General features: G+C 40.0%; 1 protein-coding gene across 1 annotated transcript in view; it reads right to left on the minus strand.

Moving 5' to 3' along the window:
• Nucleotides 1-4,496: 4,496 nt before the first annotated feature.
• Nucleotides 4,497-13,408, minus strand: part of Tmprss11a (transmembrane serine protease 11A) — a 51,276-nt gene continuing 42,364 nt past the window's right edge. The window contains exons 7-9 of the mRNA XM_076938728.1: nt 12,277-12,536; nt 8,014-8,156; nt 4,497-6,111 (exon numbers count right to left, since the gene is read on the minus strand). Of these exons, the coding sequence (XP_076794843.1) occupies nt 5,950-6,111; nt 8,014-8,156; nt 12,277-12,536 (565 nt within the window). The 3' untranslated portion in view covers nt 4,497-5,949. The remainder of the gene's footprint in view (nt 6,112-8,013; nt 8,157-12,276; nt 12,537-13,408) is intronic.

The raw sequence follows: 13,408 nt of genomic DNA on the forward strand, positions 1-13,408 counted from the left end.
TCACAAATAATTTAAAACATCTTTGTGCAACTCTAACCAAACAAGTGAAAGATTTATGTGACAAGAATTTCAAGTCTCTGAAGGAAGAAATCGAAGAAGACTTCAGAAGACGGAAAGCTCTCCCATGTTCACAGAGCATCAGAATTAACACAGTATAAATGGCTGTACTACCAAAAATAATCTACAGATTCAATGCAATCCCCATCAAAATTCTAACATTCTTCACAGACATGGAAAGATCAATTCTCAGCTTTATATGGAAAAAGAAAAAAAAAACTCCAAGATAGTGAAAACAATTCTCAACAATAAAAAAACTTCTTGGGGAATCACCATCCCTGACTTCAATCTGTACTACAGAGCAAAACCACATGGTATTGGTTTTTAACCAATGGAATAGATCAATGGAATAGAATTGAAGACCTAGATCAACAATTGACAAACGAGGCTTCATGAAACTGAAAAGCTTCTGTAGGGCACAGGACACTGTCAATAAGACAAAACGGCAACCTACAGACTGGAAAAGATCTTCACTAAACCTATATCTGATAGAATTGTAATATGCAGCTAATATACAAAATATACAAAGAACTTAAGTAGCTAAACTCCAAAAAATAAAATAATCCAATTTTAAAAATGGGAGAACAGAGATAAACAGAATTCTCAGTAGAGGAATCTCAACTGGCTGAGAATTAGTGAAAGAAATGCCCACCATCTTCAATCATCAGGGAAATGCAAACCAAAATGACCAGGACATTCTACACCACTCAGAATGGCTAAGATAAAAAACTCAAGAGACAGTAAGTACATGCTGGCAAAAATATGGAGAAAGAGGAACACTGCTCCATTGCTGGTGGGATTTCAAACTGGTACAACCACTCTGTAAATCAGTCTGGCAGTTCCTCAGAAATTTTGAAATAGAGCTACCTGCAGACCTAGCTATACCACTCCTGAGAATATACCCAAAAGATGCTACACCATACCACAAGAACATGTATTCCACTAGCTCATAGCAGTCTGATGGGTTATAGCCAGAAGCAACCCAGGTGTCCCTCAACCAAAGAATGAATACAGAAAATGTGGTTCATTTATACAATGGAATACTGTATGGTTGTTAAAAACAAGGACATCATGAATTTTTCAGGCAAAAGGATAGAAGTAAAAAATATCATTCTGAGTGAGGTAACCCATATCCCAAATGTCATGTATGGCATGTACTAACTGATAAGTGGATATTAGCCAAAAAGTTCAGGATACCTATGATACAACTCACAGACTGTAGGACAGTTAACAAGAAGGAAATCCCAAGTCAGATACCTGAAACTCACTTCGAAGGGGGAACAAAATAATCATGGGAGGCAGAGGGAAGGAGGAACCAAGTGGGAGATGGGAGAGGGAGGGGAAAAGGAGTGGCAGGGTCAGGTATGGGAAGAGACAGGAGGTACACCCAGAGGACCAAAAGAATGAATTGTAATATGCATCTTTGGGCAGTAGGGAGCAGGAGGAACCTCTGTAAAGTCCCAGAGACCTGGGATATGAGAGGCTACCAGCACTCAATGGGGAAGACATTAACCCAACAACGGGGAGATGTAATGGGAAAAGGCCACTTTCAGTAGACAGACTGTTGCAGCCCGAGCTGCCCCATGTTTGGGGGCCCAAGTGTCTCAGACCATTCTGTCAATGTTTGACCCACACTGCCAAAAGCCTTAGGGGCTAAATTGTTAGAGCCCACATTGCCCCAAGCTGCTTCAGTCTGCGGGTCAGGGTTCAGCAAGAGAGAGAGTGAGGATGGACTCAAAGAATGGAGACCAGACAGAGTGTGATTCAATCCCGTTTATTCTTCAGTCTCTCTTCCTAGTCCAAGTCCCAAGTCTTGAGTTCTTAGCCCCTAGTTCCTAGTCCCTAGTGCCTCCACGTTCCAAGTTTCTTCTTCCAAGTGCTAAGTGCCTAATGTCTAATTCCAAGTTCTTCCTCCAAGTGTCTAATACCTAATAATCTGTTGCAAGTTGTACTCTCTAACCTAATTCTTAGTTTGAAGTTGTACTGTTCTGAGTGCCTAATTCCTACTCCAAGTTGTATGGTACTCTTCTGTCTGCCTCTTGCCTTTTATATGTCTCACTTCTAAGCCACACCTCTAAGTCACACCTTTAAGCCATGCCCTTAGGCCTTGTCTCTAACTCTGCTAAGTTACGCCCTTAAGTCTCGGCTCTAAATCACAGCTTTAAGTCTCACATACCCAAGGGAAGATCCTGGGTATCTAAAACAAGATGTTATCAGAGTGTGCTCAGCTGTTGTACGCTGATGTAATCAAGTCTCTTGTCAGGGTGTATGGCTCAAGATGGCTGCAAGGATGATAGCTACCTTCTGTCGGCTCCCCACAACAGACATGACCCCCAGTTGAGGCAGGGGGCCACCCAATCATCTTCAAAATTTTTAACTCAGAATCATTCCTATCTAAAGGAAATGCAGGGACAGAAATGGAGCAAAGACTGAAGGAAAGGCCATCCAGAGACCGGCCCAACTTGTGAGCCATCCCATGCATGCACATCAAATCCTGAGGCTATATTGCTGAGGCCATATTGTGTGTGCTGATAGGAGCCTAGCATGGCTCTCCTCTGAGAGACTCTACCAGCAACTGGCTGAGACAACGGCAGATACTTGTAGCCAAGCATTGGATTGAGATTGGGGGACCAATATGTAAGAGCAAGGGGAAGTACTGAAGGAGCTGGAGTGGATTGCAACCACTTAGAAAAAACAACAGTGTCAACTAACCCAGATCCCTCAGTGCTCCCAGAGACTAAGCCAAAAACCCAAGGGCATACATGGTCTGGTTTGTGGCGCTGGGCACATGTGTAGCAGAGGACTGCCTTGTATGGCCCCAGTGGGAGGGAATGAGCTTAATCCTGTGGAAACTTGATGCCCCAGGGAAGAGGAATGCTGGTGAGGGTGAATGGGCAGGAGGGTGAGCGCCCTCTCAGAGGCAGGGAGGAGAAAGGAGGAACAGGGAGCAGGAAGAGGACAACTTTTGGAATGTAAATACAATAATTTAATAAAAAAATAATATACTTTTAAAAATCTTGGTTTTATGGAGTAAGCAAAGTAGTGTGATCAAAAAGGAAGCTGTTCTCACAAAGGAAGAACGGTGGGACAAAAGAGGACGTTGTGTTCATGAGAGGCAGAGTCACAGAGCATGAGCTAAAGACAAATTTTATTGATTAGCACAGGGGCGATTTTCAGGCAAAAGTGGTACCAATGATATTTTGACTGAAGGGAACCAAATTACAGAATCACACAACTTGGTAACAACTCTGTAAGTGAATACCACCAGGGGAGCTGAAGGAGAGGAGAGTAGCAGTGTGACAGTAAGTGGGCATGGGTAATAGCAATGACTGCTAGGATCATCTTCTGAAGGCCGTGACTTAGACTGCAGTCACGCTGGTAGTAGTACTAGTTTCATAAAACCAATAAAATTATTCCATTACACTCAGTAGTGTTAAGTGTTTCTTTATGAAATTTCAAGCTAAATTATTACTTATGTATTTCTCTCTGTGTGTGTATGTGATTATGACATTAAAATATACTGTTTCTTCCTGTGTATTATAGTCAAGCTAAATGAAGTAGCAGAAATCCTGCCTTTGTGGTCTCCCTCCACACCGGGAGCTCAGAATACACGTCTCTGCCTGAAGTGTGACTTGGTGCTGTATGGCACACTATAGTTAGTGAGGATAATTTGGAGAAGGATTTTAATGATATTTTTATTCTTTGCGAGTTTTGTGCATTGATATAATGCATGTTTATCATAGGCACCCACCACTATCTCCCTTCAACCCATCCTACCATCTTTTCTCCTCTGGGGATTTAACTTAAAGTCTCCCACTTGAAGGAGATAGAAATTCTCCAAGCTCAGTGTGCGTGGGGAGATGAGCCTGTATCTGAAATAGCTACTGACAAGTATTGTTCATCCATCCAGCTATTGCCTCTTGATAACTATTGTACTTTTTGAATACTCAATGTCACCTCTTTGAGTTTCTGGTATTTCTAAAAGTGATCACCTGCCTTTCAAAATAGGAATTCCCCTGGGGTATAATTTCATCCCTTGGAGAATATTTGCTAATGTGTAGAAGTGCTTTTGGTTATCAAAATTTGTGAAAGAGGGGTGCTACAGACATGCAAGAGGACGGGCTGAACCCTCTGAACTGGGTAGCTCCTCACAATCAAGACTAGTTCAGGACAAAGGTTCAATAGCACCAGGGTTAAGAAACCTTGTTTTCTTCAGAATTACCCTAACCAGTTGTCTAAAGAGTGTGATTCTTTTGTTGGATTTTGCTACTTTTTTGGGACAAAGTCTCCCACAACCTAGTCTGGCTTCATGTTTCCTGAGTAGCTGAGAATGACCTTAATTTTTTTTATATAAAAAAGAATGTAATTCTTAACATCAGTTGAAAGACTCACACTACTGTCTAAACACAGACTCAGAGATATTGTCTATGGAATGCTCTGATCACCAACTTTATTAGATTTAAAACAATAAAACAACATTTGTTCCCACACAACCCTGAATGAAGTGCTGCAGAAGACAGTTTGAAACACATTACTGACAACTCTTAGACCGCTTTCTGAATCTGAGCATTAGAGACACAAGCATAGTTAACCACCATAATACAGACAATTTATGTGACAATGGGTATTTACATATATGAAGAAAGAATCTTGCTTTGAAGTGAATATTGGAACTAAGACTTTCCTAGTTTAAAACTTAATAGCACTTAGTGAGAAATGTCATAGGTACCCTGATTCAATAAATACAGCAGTCATAAACAAACTTTGTAAAGAAAGGGGACATGTGAATTTGACAGCTAGGGGTGCAAATTACAAATAACTTTGTCAAACTGTTTCTATACCTTAACTTGCAAATTCGGACATCTCACAGGCAAGAAATATTCCAATAAAGCCTTATTTAGCTGTATTTTGGCCAACAAAGTTTCGCTCTCCTGATGCCTCCATGAGTCTTGTTTGTTTGTCTGCTTCCAGGAGGATGTGTGTGTGTGTGTGTGTGTGTATCAAATGTTTTTCTACATGTTAATAAATTCCCTCTTGTTTTCAGTCATTTTACTTTAAGATAATGTTGGACAAAATCTCCCTCTGGTGACCAAAATATATAAGTACACATTCAAAATGTCAAATTCTTGTACACCTGTCTTGGGACAGCTCACGAAGACATCATCCCCGCTCAAATTTCAGGATACAAATTATATATCAATTAAGTATTTCCTTTATATAAAACATTAATCATTAAGTACGACATTAAGAGTGCATTAAGTAGTTCTCTTATGTATATCTATGCAATCAGGATGGTGATACAAGTATTTTTTTATATGGTTGTGTTTCTAAAAATGTCAGAAAAAAACCAGAAAAGTTTCTCAGCAAAGTTTAAACTACCTTTGCTTTATTTTGCCACAAAATTTTAATATAATCTTTTTTCCTAAATTCCCTGATACACATTTAGAGGTAACAAACTTATTTCTAATGATGGGAAAACTTAGAAAAATCTAGAAGAAATGTAAAGAAGACAAAAAGATGTTTGTGAGCTCTGGATAAATCATAGGGACTTGTATGAGCACCTTGAGGTTTCTGAAATTTTAAAACATTTTTTGAAGGGCACCCAGGAAAAACATACTCGAAAAACTCTCTCAGGCTATCCACAAAACCACGTAATGCATCTTGTGTACACTTGGTTTAAAGAGATGAATGTCTTTACTGCATGTTTTTCAATGATAAATCAACCCATCCCTTCACAAATATGTGATTCTGAAATAATCATGTGTTTCATATTGCTAGATCCAGCTATTTTAATCTCACTTCATTGTGCCAATGCCACCAAATTAATGTCTCAATTCTTATATACATATGACCGGCATGCTACTGTTTCCTTTAACATCTATCTGTATCGAGTTAGAGACCCGTTTTTGAAGCAATCCAGCGTCGGTAATAAGTCACTTGTGTGTACACTCCAGGCTTGTTCTTTTGACCACAGTTGTCTCCCCAGCTCACAATTCCAATGAGATACCAAGTATCTTTGTTGTCTCTTATAACCAATGGTCCCCCAGAATCACCCTGAAAATAATCAAGAAGTTTGATGAACCACTTATTCTCAGTGCATGCATAGATTACCAACACCAAATTAGTAAGTAAAACCCATGTCATACAAGCAATAGACCAGTACAGTAGAAAATGCCCAAACATAGCAATATGAGACAAAAAAAAAAATCTCCAAAATTACAACTGAGTTCATTTTGTGTCGGCCATCTACTATAGGATGTGTAACTGTGGTTTATATACACAGTGAGACTTTGCTGGAGAAGTTAATTTTTCCTTTGGGAGCAGTTGTCAAGCGGAGATAGCTTCTTCCACCCACTGTGTTCTGTAGTGAGTGATTTGAACATCACGTAAGAACCACCTCCAACCATGCCCTCCTCACAGTGCCTGCTAGTGATTACACTGGAATCTTTATTCGCTCAAACTCTTAACTGAGCTCCAAACGGAAACAAAGTTGCAAATCTGCACCAAGTTGTGAAAACACTTTTGGGGGCGTTCTAGTGCTTTTTTATTTGTGCTTGGATCTTGTTTACTGAGATGTTTGGTGGAGAAATTCTCACTTTCACTCCTGTTCTCTCCTGTTCTCTCCTGCTCTCTCCTGCTCTCTCCTGCTCTCTCCTGCTCTCCCACTGTCTCCCTCTTCACTTCCCTCTCTCCCTTTCTCTTCCTCCTCCTCTTCCCTCTCTAGGTTAGGGACATTCATTAAATTCTAGGTAAGCATTTGGGGATGTAAGGAAGCCAGGTTGATGTTGGTGCTTGTAATTCTGTATTATCAGATGCTCTGAAGCCCTGATGTGTAGCCTGGTTGTCATGACTGTTCTCCAGCACTTGAGCCACTTTTCCAATGACTTTTTCTATGAGTAGGGGCTCTCTTATATTTCTTTGAATCTAATCCCAGTGAATTCTCTGGGGCACAAGTCTTTCCACGGATCTCTGACTTATCATCCCATATCTGCGCTAAGCCGTCTGGTGAGTTTCCCCTGACTTCTTCCTGTATGTTCCTTGGATCCTTGAATTACAGCCGTCTCCTTCCACACTCTTAGCAACAGAGGTTAGCTATGTGTCAGATCCCAGTCTGGACTGGCCTGTGTGTTATAAATTTTTGTTCTTTTTTTTTTTAACACAGGTTCTTTGTTCTGTATCATTTGTGGGCCTGTGGGCCCACAAAAGTCTCACTTCACTGCATAGATTCACCTCCTTGATATTTACAAGGGTCGCAAAAGAATGTTTGCGTATGAAAGAAACAGACTCACATTTTCATCAGAAAACGTACATGCCACATAGATTCTGGAAGACCGGGAGAGATGTCGTGAAGAAAGGTAGGGATTGACAGGTATACCTAATTAAACTTTGCATCATTAAATGGCTCTCCTGTTTGCCATGTTGCTCGGGCTTTGTTTGGGGTTATCGATTACGAATTATAGTAATTGGTAATGTTATAAATGTAGACATCTTCATAGTTGTAGCTATTCTCTCTTTCTTTTTCTGTAATTGCATAAGTGCTACTTATTCTTTAGGTCTCACTAAAGCATCATTTCTCTGTTTGTCCCAAAAACATTTTCTTGAAGGGGAGACCACTTCTTTTTCATTATATTCTTAGAGCATTGAAGTTCATTGTACACGATTGCTGCCTTTGTAATTTGTGAGCCTGTTGTGTAAGAAGAAATTACAAGACTCTTATCCTCAGAGCTTCTGGACTAAGACATCTACACTTTGTGTTTGATACCGTCCATGAAATCTTTGCTTGTTTCAGGTTGTTCAATAAGAAAACAAAGATCTTTAGGGGCTGTGAAATCAACACATTTAAAGATGTCAGCATGTCTGTGTCCCACGTGACCATAAGGAACATAGAGTATTTCCTGGGCTATGCAAAAAAAGATTTTGAGTTAATGACTTTGAATTATTTCCTCTCCAACCTACCCTGCAGGCATCGTAAATTCCTTCCAGGAAGCCAGCACAGAACATCCCACGTTTTATCTCATTGCCGTACACGTGCCGCTGCTTGCAGACGTCATTGCTTATGATTTGCACTCTGGCTTCGTGGAGCTCATTTTGGGATTCCCCTTAAGGAAAAAACAAAAACAAAGTATTCTCAGACTTCTCAATAAGTCTTAGATGGACTGAGGAGAGGAGATTTTTTGCTAATCTTCATTCAAAAGTTGTTTCCACAGACTAAGGCTAGCATGAGCAGTCCTAGAAAAAAATATTCTAACTAAAGTCTGGCACATGCCATTAATTCCCATAGAGGCAGAGACAGGTGCATCGATACAAGTTTGATACCAGTTTGTTGTACAGACAGAATTCCACAGTGAGATCCTGTCTCAGAAAACAAACAAATGAATGAACTGTATTATTCATTTTAATAAATGCATCTACAAGCAGGATTGCAATTTGTTTTCTGGAAAATCTTTGAATCTTTACTTTAAAAATTACCTATTTTTATTAATTTTTATTTTTGTTTTATGTGTGTTGAATTTTTGCATTTTTGTATGCTTGTACACCACATCCACGCAGTGTTTGCGGAAGTTGTAACTGGAGCCACCATGTGAGTACTGGGAACAGAACACGAGTCCTTTGGAAGAGCCATCGGTGCTATTCAGTACTGAGCTTTTCAAACTAGTCTTTATTTTTAAAGACAGCATTATTTTTTTAATGAGTGTTGTGTTTATTGATTTCAGATTGTTTCCAAAAAAATTTTATATGCTTGGTTGGTATCGTTTCTTGGCTTGATAAAATACCTCTTAAATAATGTTTATCCAGTCCTCTACATTTACAAAGATCTTTCATGTATATGATTGTGTTATATGACAAAGGGTTTGTCTCAGAAAAATGTAGGGAGCTAGTCTAAGCTAGGTCCTTATGACAAGCAGAAGCAGAGGAAGACTAAGAATACCACAAATGTTCTGGAATTCTTTTTCTCAACCTTGGACTAAATAGGAAATCATGATACCCTGGTCGGCAGAACTCCAGCATGGCCCAAAGATTCTTGTGTTATTTCTTTTGCCAAGCATGGAATGGATTCGGTAAACATGATGAAAATCATTTTTATACTTAAGTTTAAGTTATATGTGCCAAAGTGCTGAGAAGTTTTTATATAAAATAATATCTTCAATCACACTGACTCCAGCATAATCAAATTGGAGATTATCCAGGGCAGATCTGGCCAAATCAGGTGAGGTTTATAATTTCTCCATGTTTGCTCACACATGTTTGCCAAGGAGTCAAGCTCTATAGCTGCAAGAAACAGAATTTAAGCACCCAGTCTGGAAGGGAATCTTGAGCTATGAATGAGGCTATGCCCAAATTGCTGTCCTGAGAAACTCAGAAAAGAAGATCCAATAACCTGAACTTCTGACTTGTAGAAATTATTAAATCTCAACCTGGAGTTTCTCCCCTGCCTTGAGTATTTAAGTTCCCAGATAAAACACACACACAATCTTTACATTTATAATAAGCCTTAAGCAGTGCAATAGTTGGGTGAATACTTACCCTCCATGTTATTATAATCTACTATCCTATTGATAAGCCCGAGTTATGGCTTACTATTTATTATGGGCTGCTCTTAACACCAATCAGCCAGCCCTCAGGGTCATGTTCTTATTGCTCACCTAACTCATGGCAGCTTCTCCTTCCTCCTATACTCCTCCTCTTCTTCCCCTCATGGTTCGTCCCTGGATCCCAAACCCAAGAAACCTAAACCCTGCCTATGTCTCTTCTGCCCAGCTACTGGTTGTCAGCATCTTTATTTACTAATCAGAAATAACTTGGGGGCAGGGCCACAAGGGTTAGTAAAGGTTCTAAGTCTTGGGGCCCTCACTTGCATTACAATAGACAGTAAAGGGGGAAAACCCCAACAATTTCCCCCCTTAGTCCAATAGAATGCTCCTTTCTCTCATATATAACAATTATTTAAATTATAAGCTATGATATATTTTTATAATGGCTAGTCTATTATATTCGGTAATTTAGATAAAGTATTTTATCATCTATATTTTTTATTGGATATTTTATTTACATTTCAGATGCCATCCCCTTTCCCCATTTCCCCTCCCTAGGAAACCCCTATCCCATGCTCCCTTTTCCTTTTTGCTTTTATACAATTTTTTAAAAATGTTAATCAAAGGCTTTATAAGTTTGGTCATGCTCAATCAGAAGTGTAACCCAATACCCAACCTAGATATATCAGCTATCTTTGACTAGTGGAGACATGTGAACATCTGCCTCCATGTCCCCCCCTTTCTCTCTCTTTCTCTCTCTCTCATCACCTAGCTTCTCCTCTCCTTCTTCTTCTCCTCTCCTTACTCCTTCTCTTGCTTTCAGTACTCCTCCCACCTTAGCTCCTCCTACATATCACCCTTCCTGTTAAAATAAGACTTTTCTCTCAAAATACAATTAGAGCATAATTATGCCTATTTGTACCAGTGCGGTACAAGATAGTCCTAATACCCAGCCCATCATTTTGTTGACTAACCAGAACCTCTGTCATCTCTCCTAACTAAAACACTTAGTTTTGAACCTGGCTTTTTTTTTTTTTTTTTCTTGGCTTTAGAGTGAATGTCAGCTGAAAACCATCCACTCAGATCTTTTCTCTCAAAGTAAATAGCCAGGATTGGCTATGAGACTATAGGTCTTCAACCCTGTCAGAAATCCAGAATGACTGAGTTAACTGAAATTATGGGAAGCACTAAGCATAGCTTCTAAAACTTAGCCAATTTATAGAGACCGCTGAACACCTGGACAGCCCCTATACTACAGAACGTTGGAGCATCAAATCTTCAGCCTTCTGGCCCAGAATCATCTGACAGACCTTAGTGATGCAGAATTATTAAGGGCTGATTACTCTGTCTAGGCAGATATAAATCGGTCCTGGTGATGTTTGTCTAAGTGTTTTCCTAGTTCCTTGGTGGAGCCTGAGATTAGAGTCTTTTTCCTTGAAGTTCATTGTGTATACATATATGTTGGGAGCCGACTTTAGTAGAAAGCGGCTAGATCAACTTTGCAGCCATCTGGAACCATATACCCTGATGAAAGACTTGGTTGTCAAAAGCCTATACAGCTGAAGCACACTCTGATAAATATATTGTTTATCCCACATATTTTGTGTTGCTGTTTACTGCCCCCAGCTGCAAGGTGCACGTGGTGGCCACGCCTGCAAGGTATTGCAGTTCACGTGCTGTCCACGTGCTATCTACACCATACATGCTTGTAAGGCGCATGTGCTATCCACGCCTGCAAGGCACTGCGGTGCACGTGCTGTCCACGCTATAGACGCCTGTAAGGCTTACATCATATCAACACCTGCAAGGCACGTGGTATCCACGCGCCTACAAGGCACGTGGCAAAAGCCTATAAATAGCTCCGAATTCCCTTCAATAAACGAGACTTGATCAGAATCTCTGTCTTGTCTCCATTCTTTGCGTCTCTTCCCCTTTATCCCCACTCTCTCTCTCGCTAGACCCTGACCCTCGGACCGGAACGGGCAGTACGGGCTGCAACAGTTTGGCGTCCAACATCGGGCTCCAGTAAGCGCAACACATATAGGCTGCTTTGAGTGGATTTTCCCATTTTCAGAAGCCCATTTTGCATTTTCTCAAGATGGTAGTTAAACTCTCTAGCAATTTTTATTTATATACCCAAGGCACACTCTAGAATCCAGAGTGTGTCTGAAGATGACTGAAAGCATTCAACAACAGTTATTATGGGTTAGTAATAAAGTTGGATTGCTTTAGAGAGGGGAAGGTTTTGATGATTTATCTCTACATTGGTTTTATTCTTGGCCACCATTAAACTAGCTGCATAGGCATAAAATATTTAAATTGGTCAGTCGATCCAGTATTCCTGGACAGCCGTGAGCCATATCTACCACTGGGTGGAGCTAGAGTCCCAGCTGGTGATGTTAACCTGAGGCAAACCGGATATGGAGGTATAAAGATTTATTGGTTCGGGGTTCAGCATTTAACTCATTTAAACTCTGCATTCTACTTATATTTAAATCAAAATTCCCACCGGGGACTCCTGAATTACAAGGGCTAAATCTGTGTTATCTCTTTGTGTTGGATTTCTGTCACTTGTAAAACAAGAGCATTAAGTAACTATAAGGAGCTGTGGGGAAGGGACAGCAACAAAATACCAAGTACTCTGTTACAGAGCCGAGAGGTCTGCTTGCTGTTCTGAGGTACCCACCACCATAGTAAAGTGCTCCGAATCCTGTGATGTAGACAGTTGAATTTGGTGGGAACGATGCAGAGGGTTCCGGCAAACAAATTCGGCTCACTTCATCCGAAAAGGTGACTCTGGGAGAAAACTGCACAAGAGCAATGTCGTGGTCTCTTGCTGGGGGGCGATACCTTTCATGCATAATAATTCTTCTGACGTCTCTTTTCATTAAGGGAGGATTTATTGTTGTTCCAAAACTAAGAGTCCATTGGCGAGGGTTCGCGTTGCTAGAAAAGATTAGCAGCAAACATGGGCATCCATTAACTACACCATTTAGATGAATTAACAACATGCATTTAAGTTAATACAATAGGATATACCACCCTGATTGTTGTGATTATAGTCTCATTGGCTACTTGAATATATCTGTTGCTCATAAATTAAATATAAGAACATAAACCAATAACACATTGCTGGTAAATTTAATATTTAACTATTGAGTTTCAGAACTGTAAGGAACATACAATATTATTTGCTTGTTCCCTCAACAAATACTTATTAATCATGCATATGAAGGAAGTGAACAGAACATAAATTTTCAGCTCAACAAGTATTTTGGTTGAAAAGAAGATAATTATAAAAAATATATTGAAGCGTTGACAAATAGTATGAGTTCTAAAGCTTATTAATAAAATAAAACATGTAATGTACTAGTGGTGTGAGGATACAGAAGGCCTTTTTTTTTTTTTTTTTTTTTTTTTAAATTTAGAACAGTCGATTTAGAGTAAGACATGGCTGTGACTGGGAGTCATCACCTATGAGATGATTAGGGAGACAAGTTTCCAGGTGGGACTCAATTTATGACACTGATGAAAGAACAGTGGAAGACGATGCTGGAAAGGAGGTAGGTGGGGACCAGAGCATCTTACAGTGAGAGAGAAAATTCTGAAGTGTCTAATCAAGTGCCTGTAGCACCATGGAGCTTAATAATTGTACAGGATGTGGCTCCAAAGCCACTGTCAACTCTCCACTGCCTCTGCTTGATCCCTCTGCAGATGGAGGCTTGCTCCACTTAGGAATTCCTTTGTTCACCTTGGCATCCCTTTCATCTCTGAGCAGCTCTGCCTGACGACAAGTTCTTTCTTGACTCTCTCTAAGT

The sequence above is a fragment of the Arvicanthis niloticus genome, chromosome 7, assembly GCF_011762505.2.
Source record: "Arvicanthis niloticus isolate mArvNil1 chromosome 7, mArvNil1.pat.X, whole genome shotgun sequence".
Taxonomy (NCBI): domain Eukaryota; kingdom Metazoa; phylum Chordata; class Mammalia; order Rodentia; family Muridae; genus Arvicanthis; species Arvicanthis niloticus.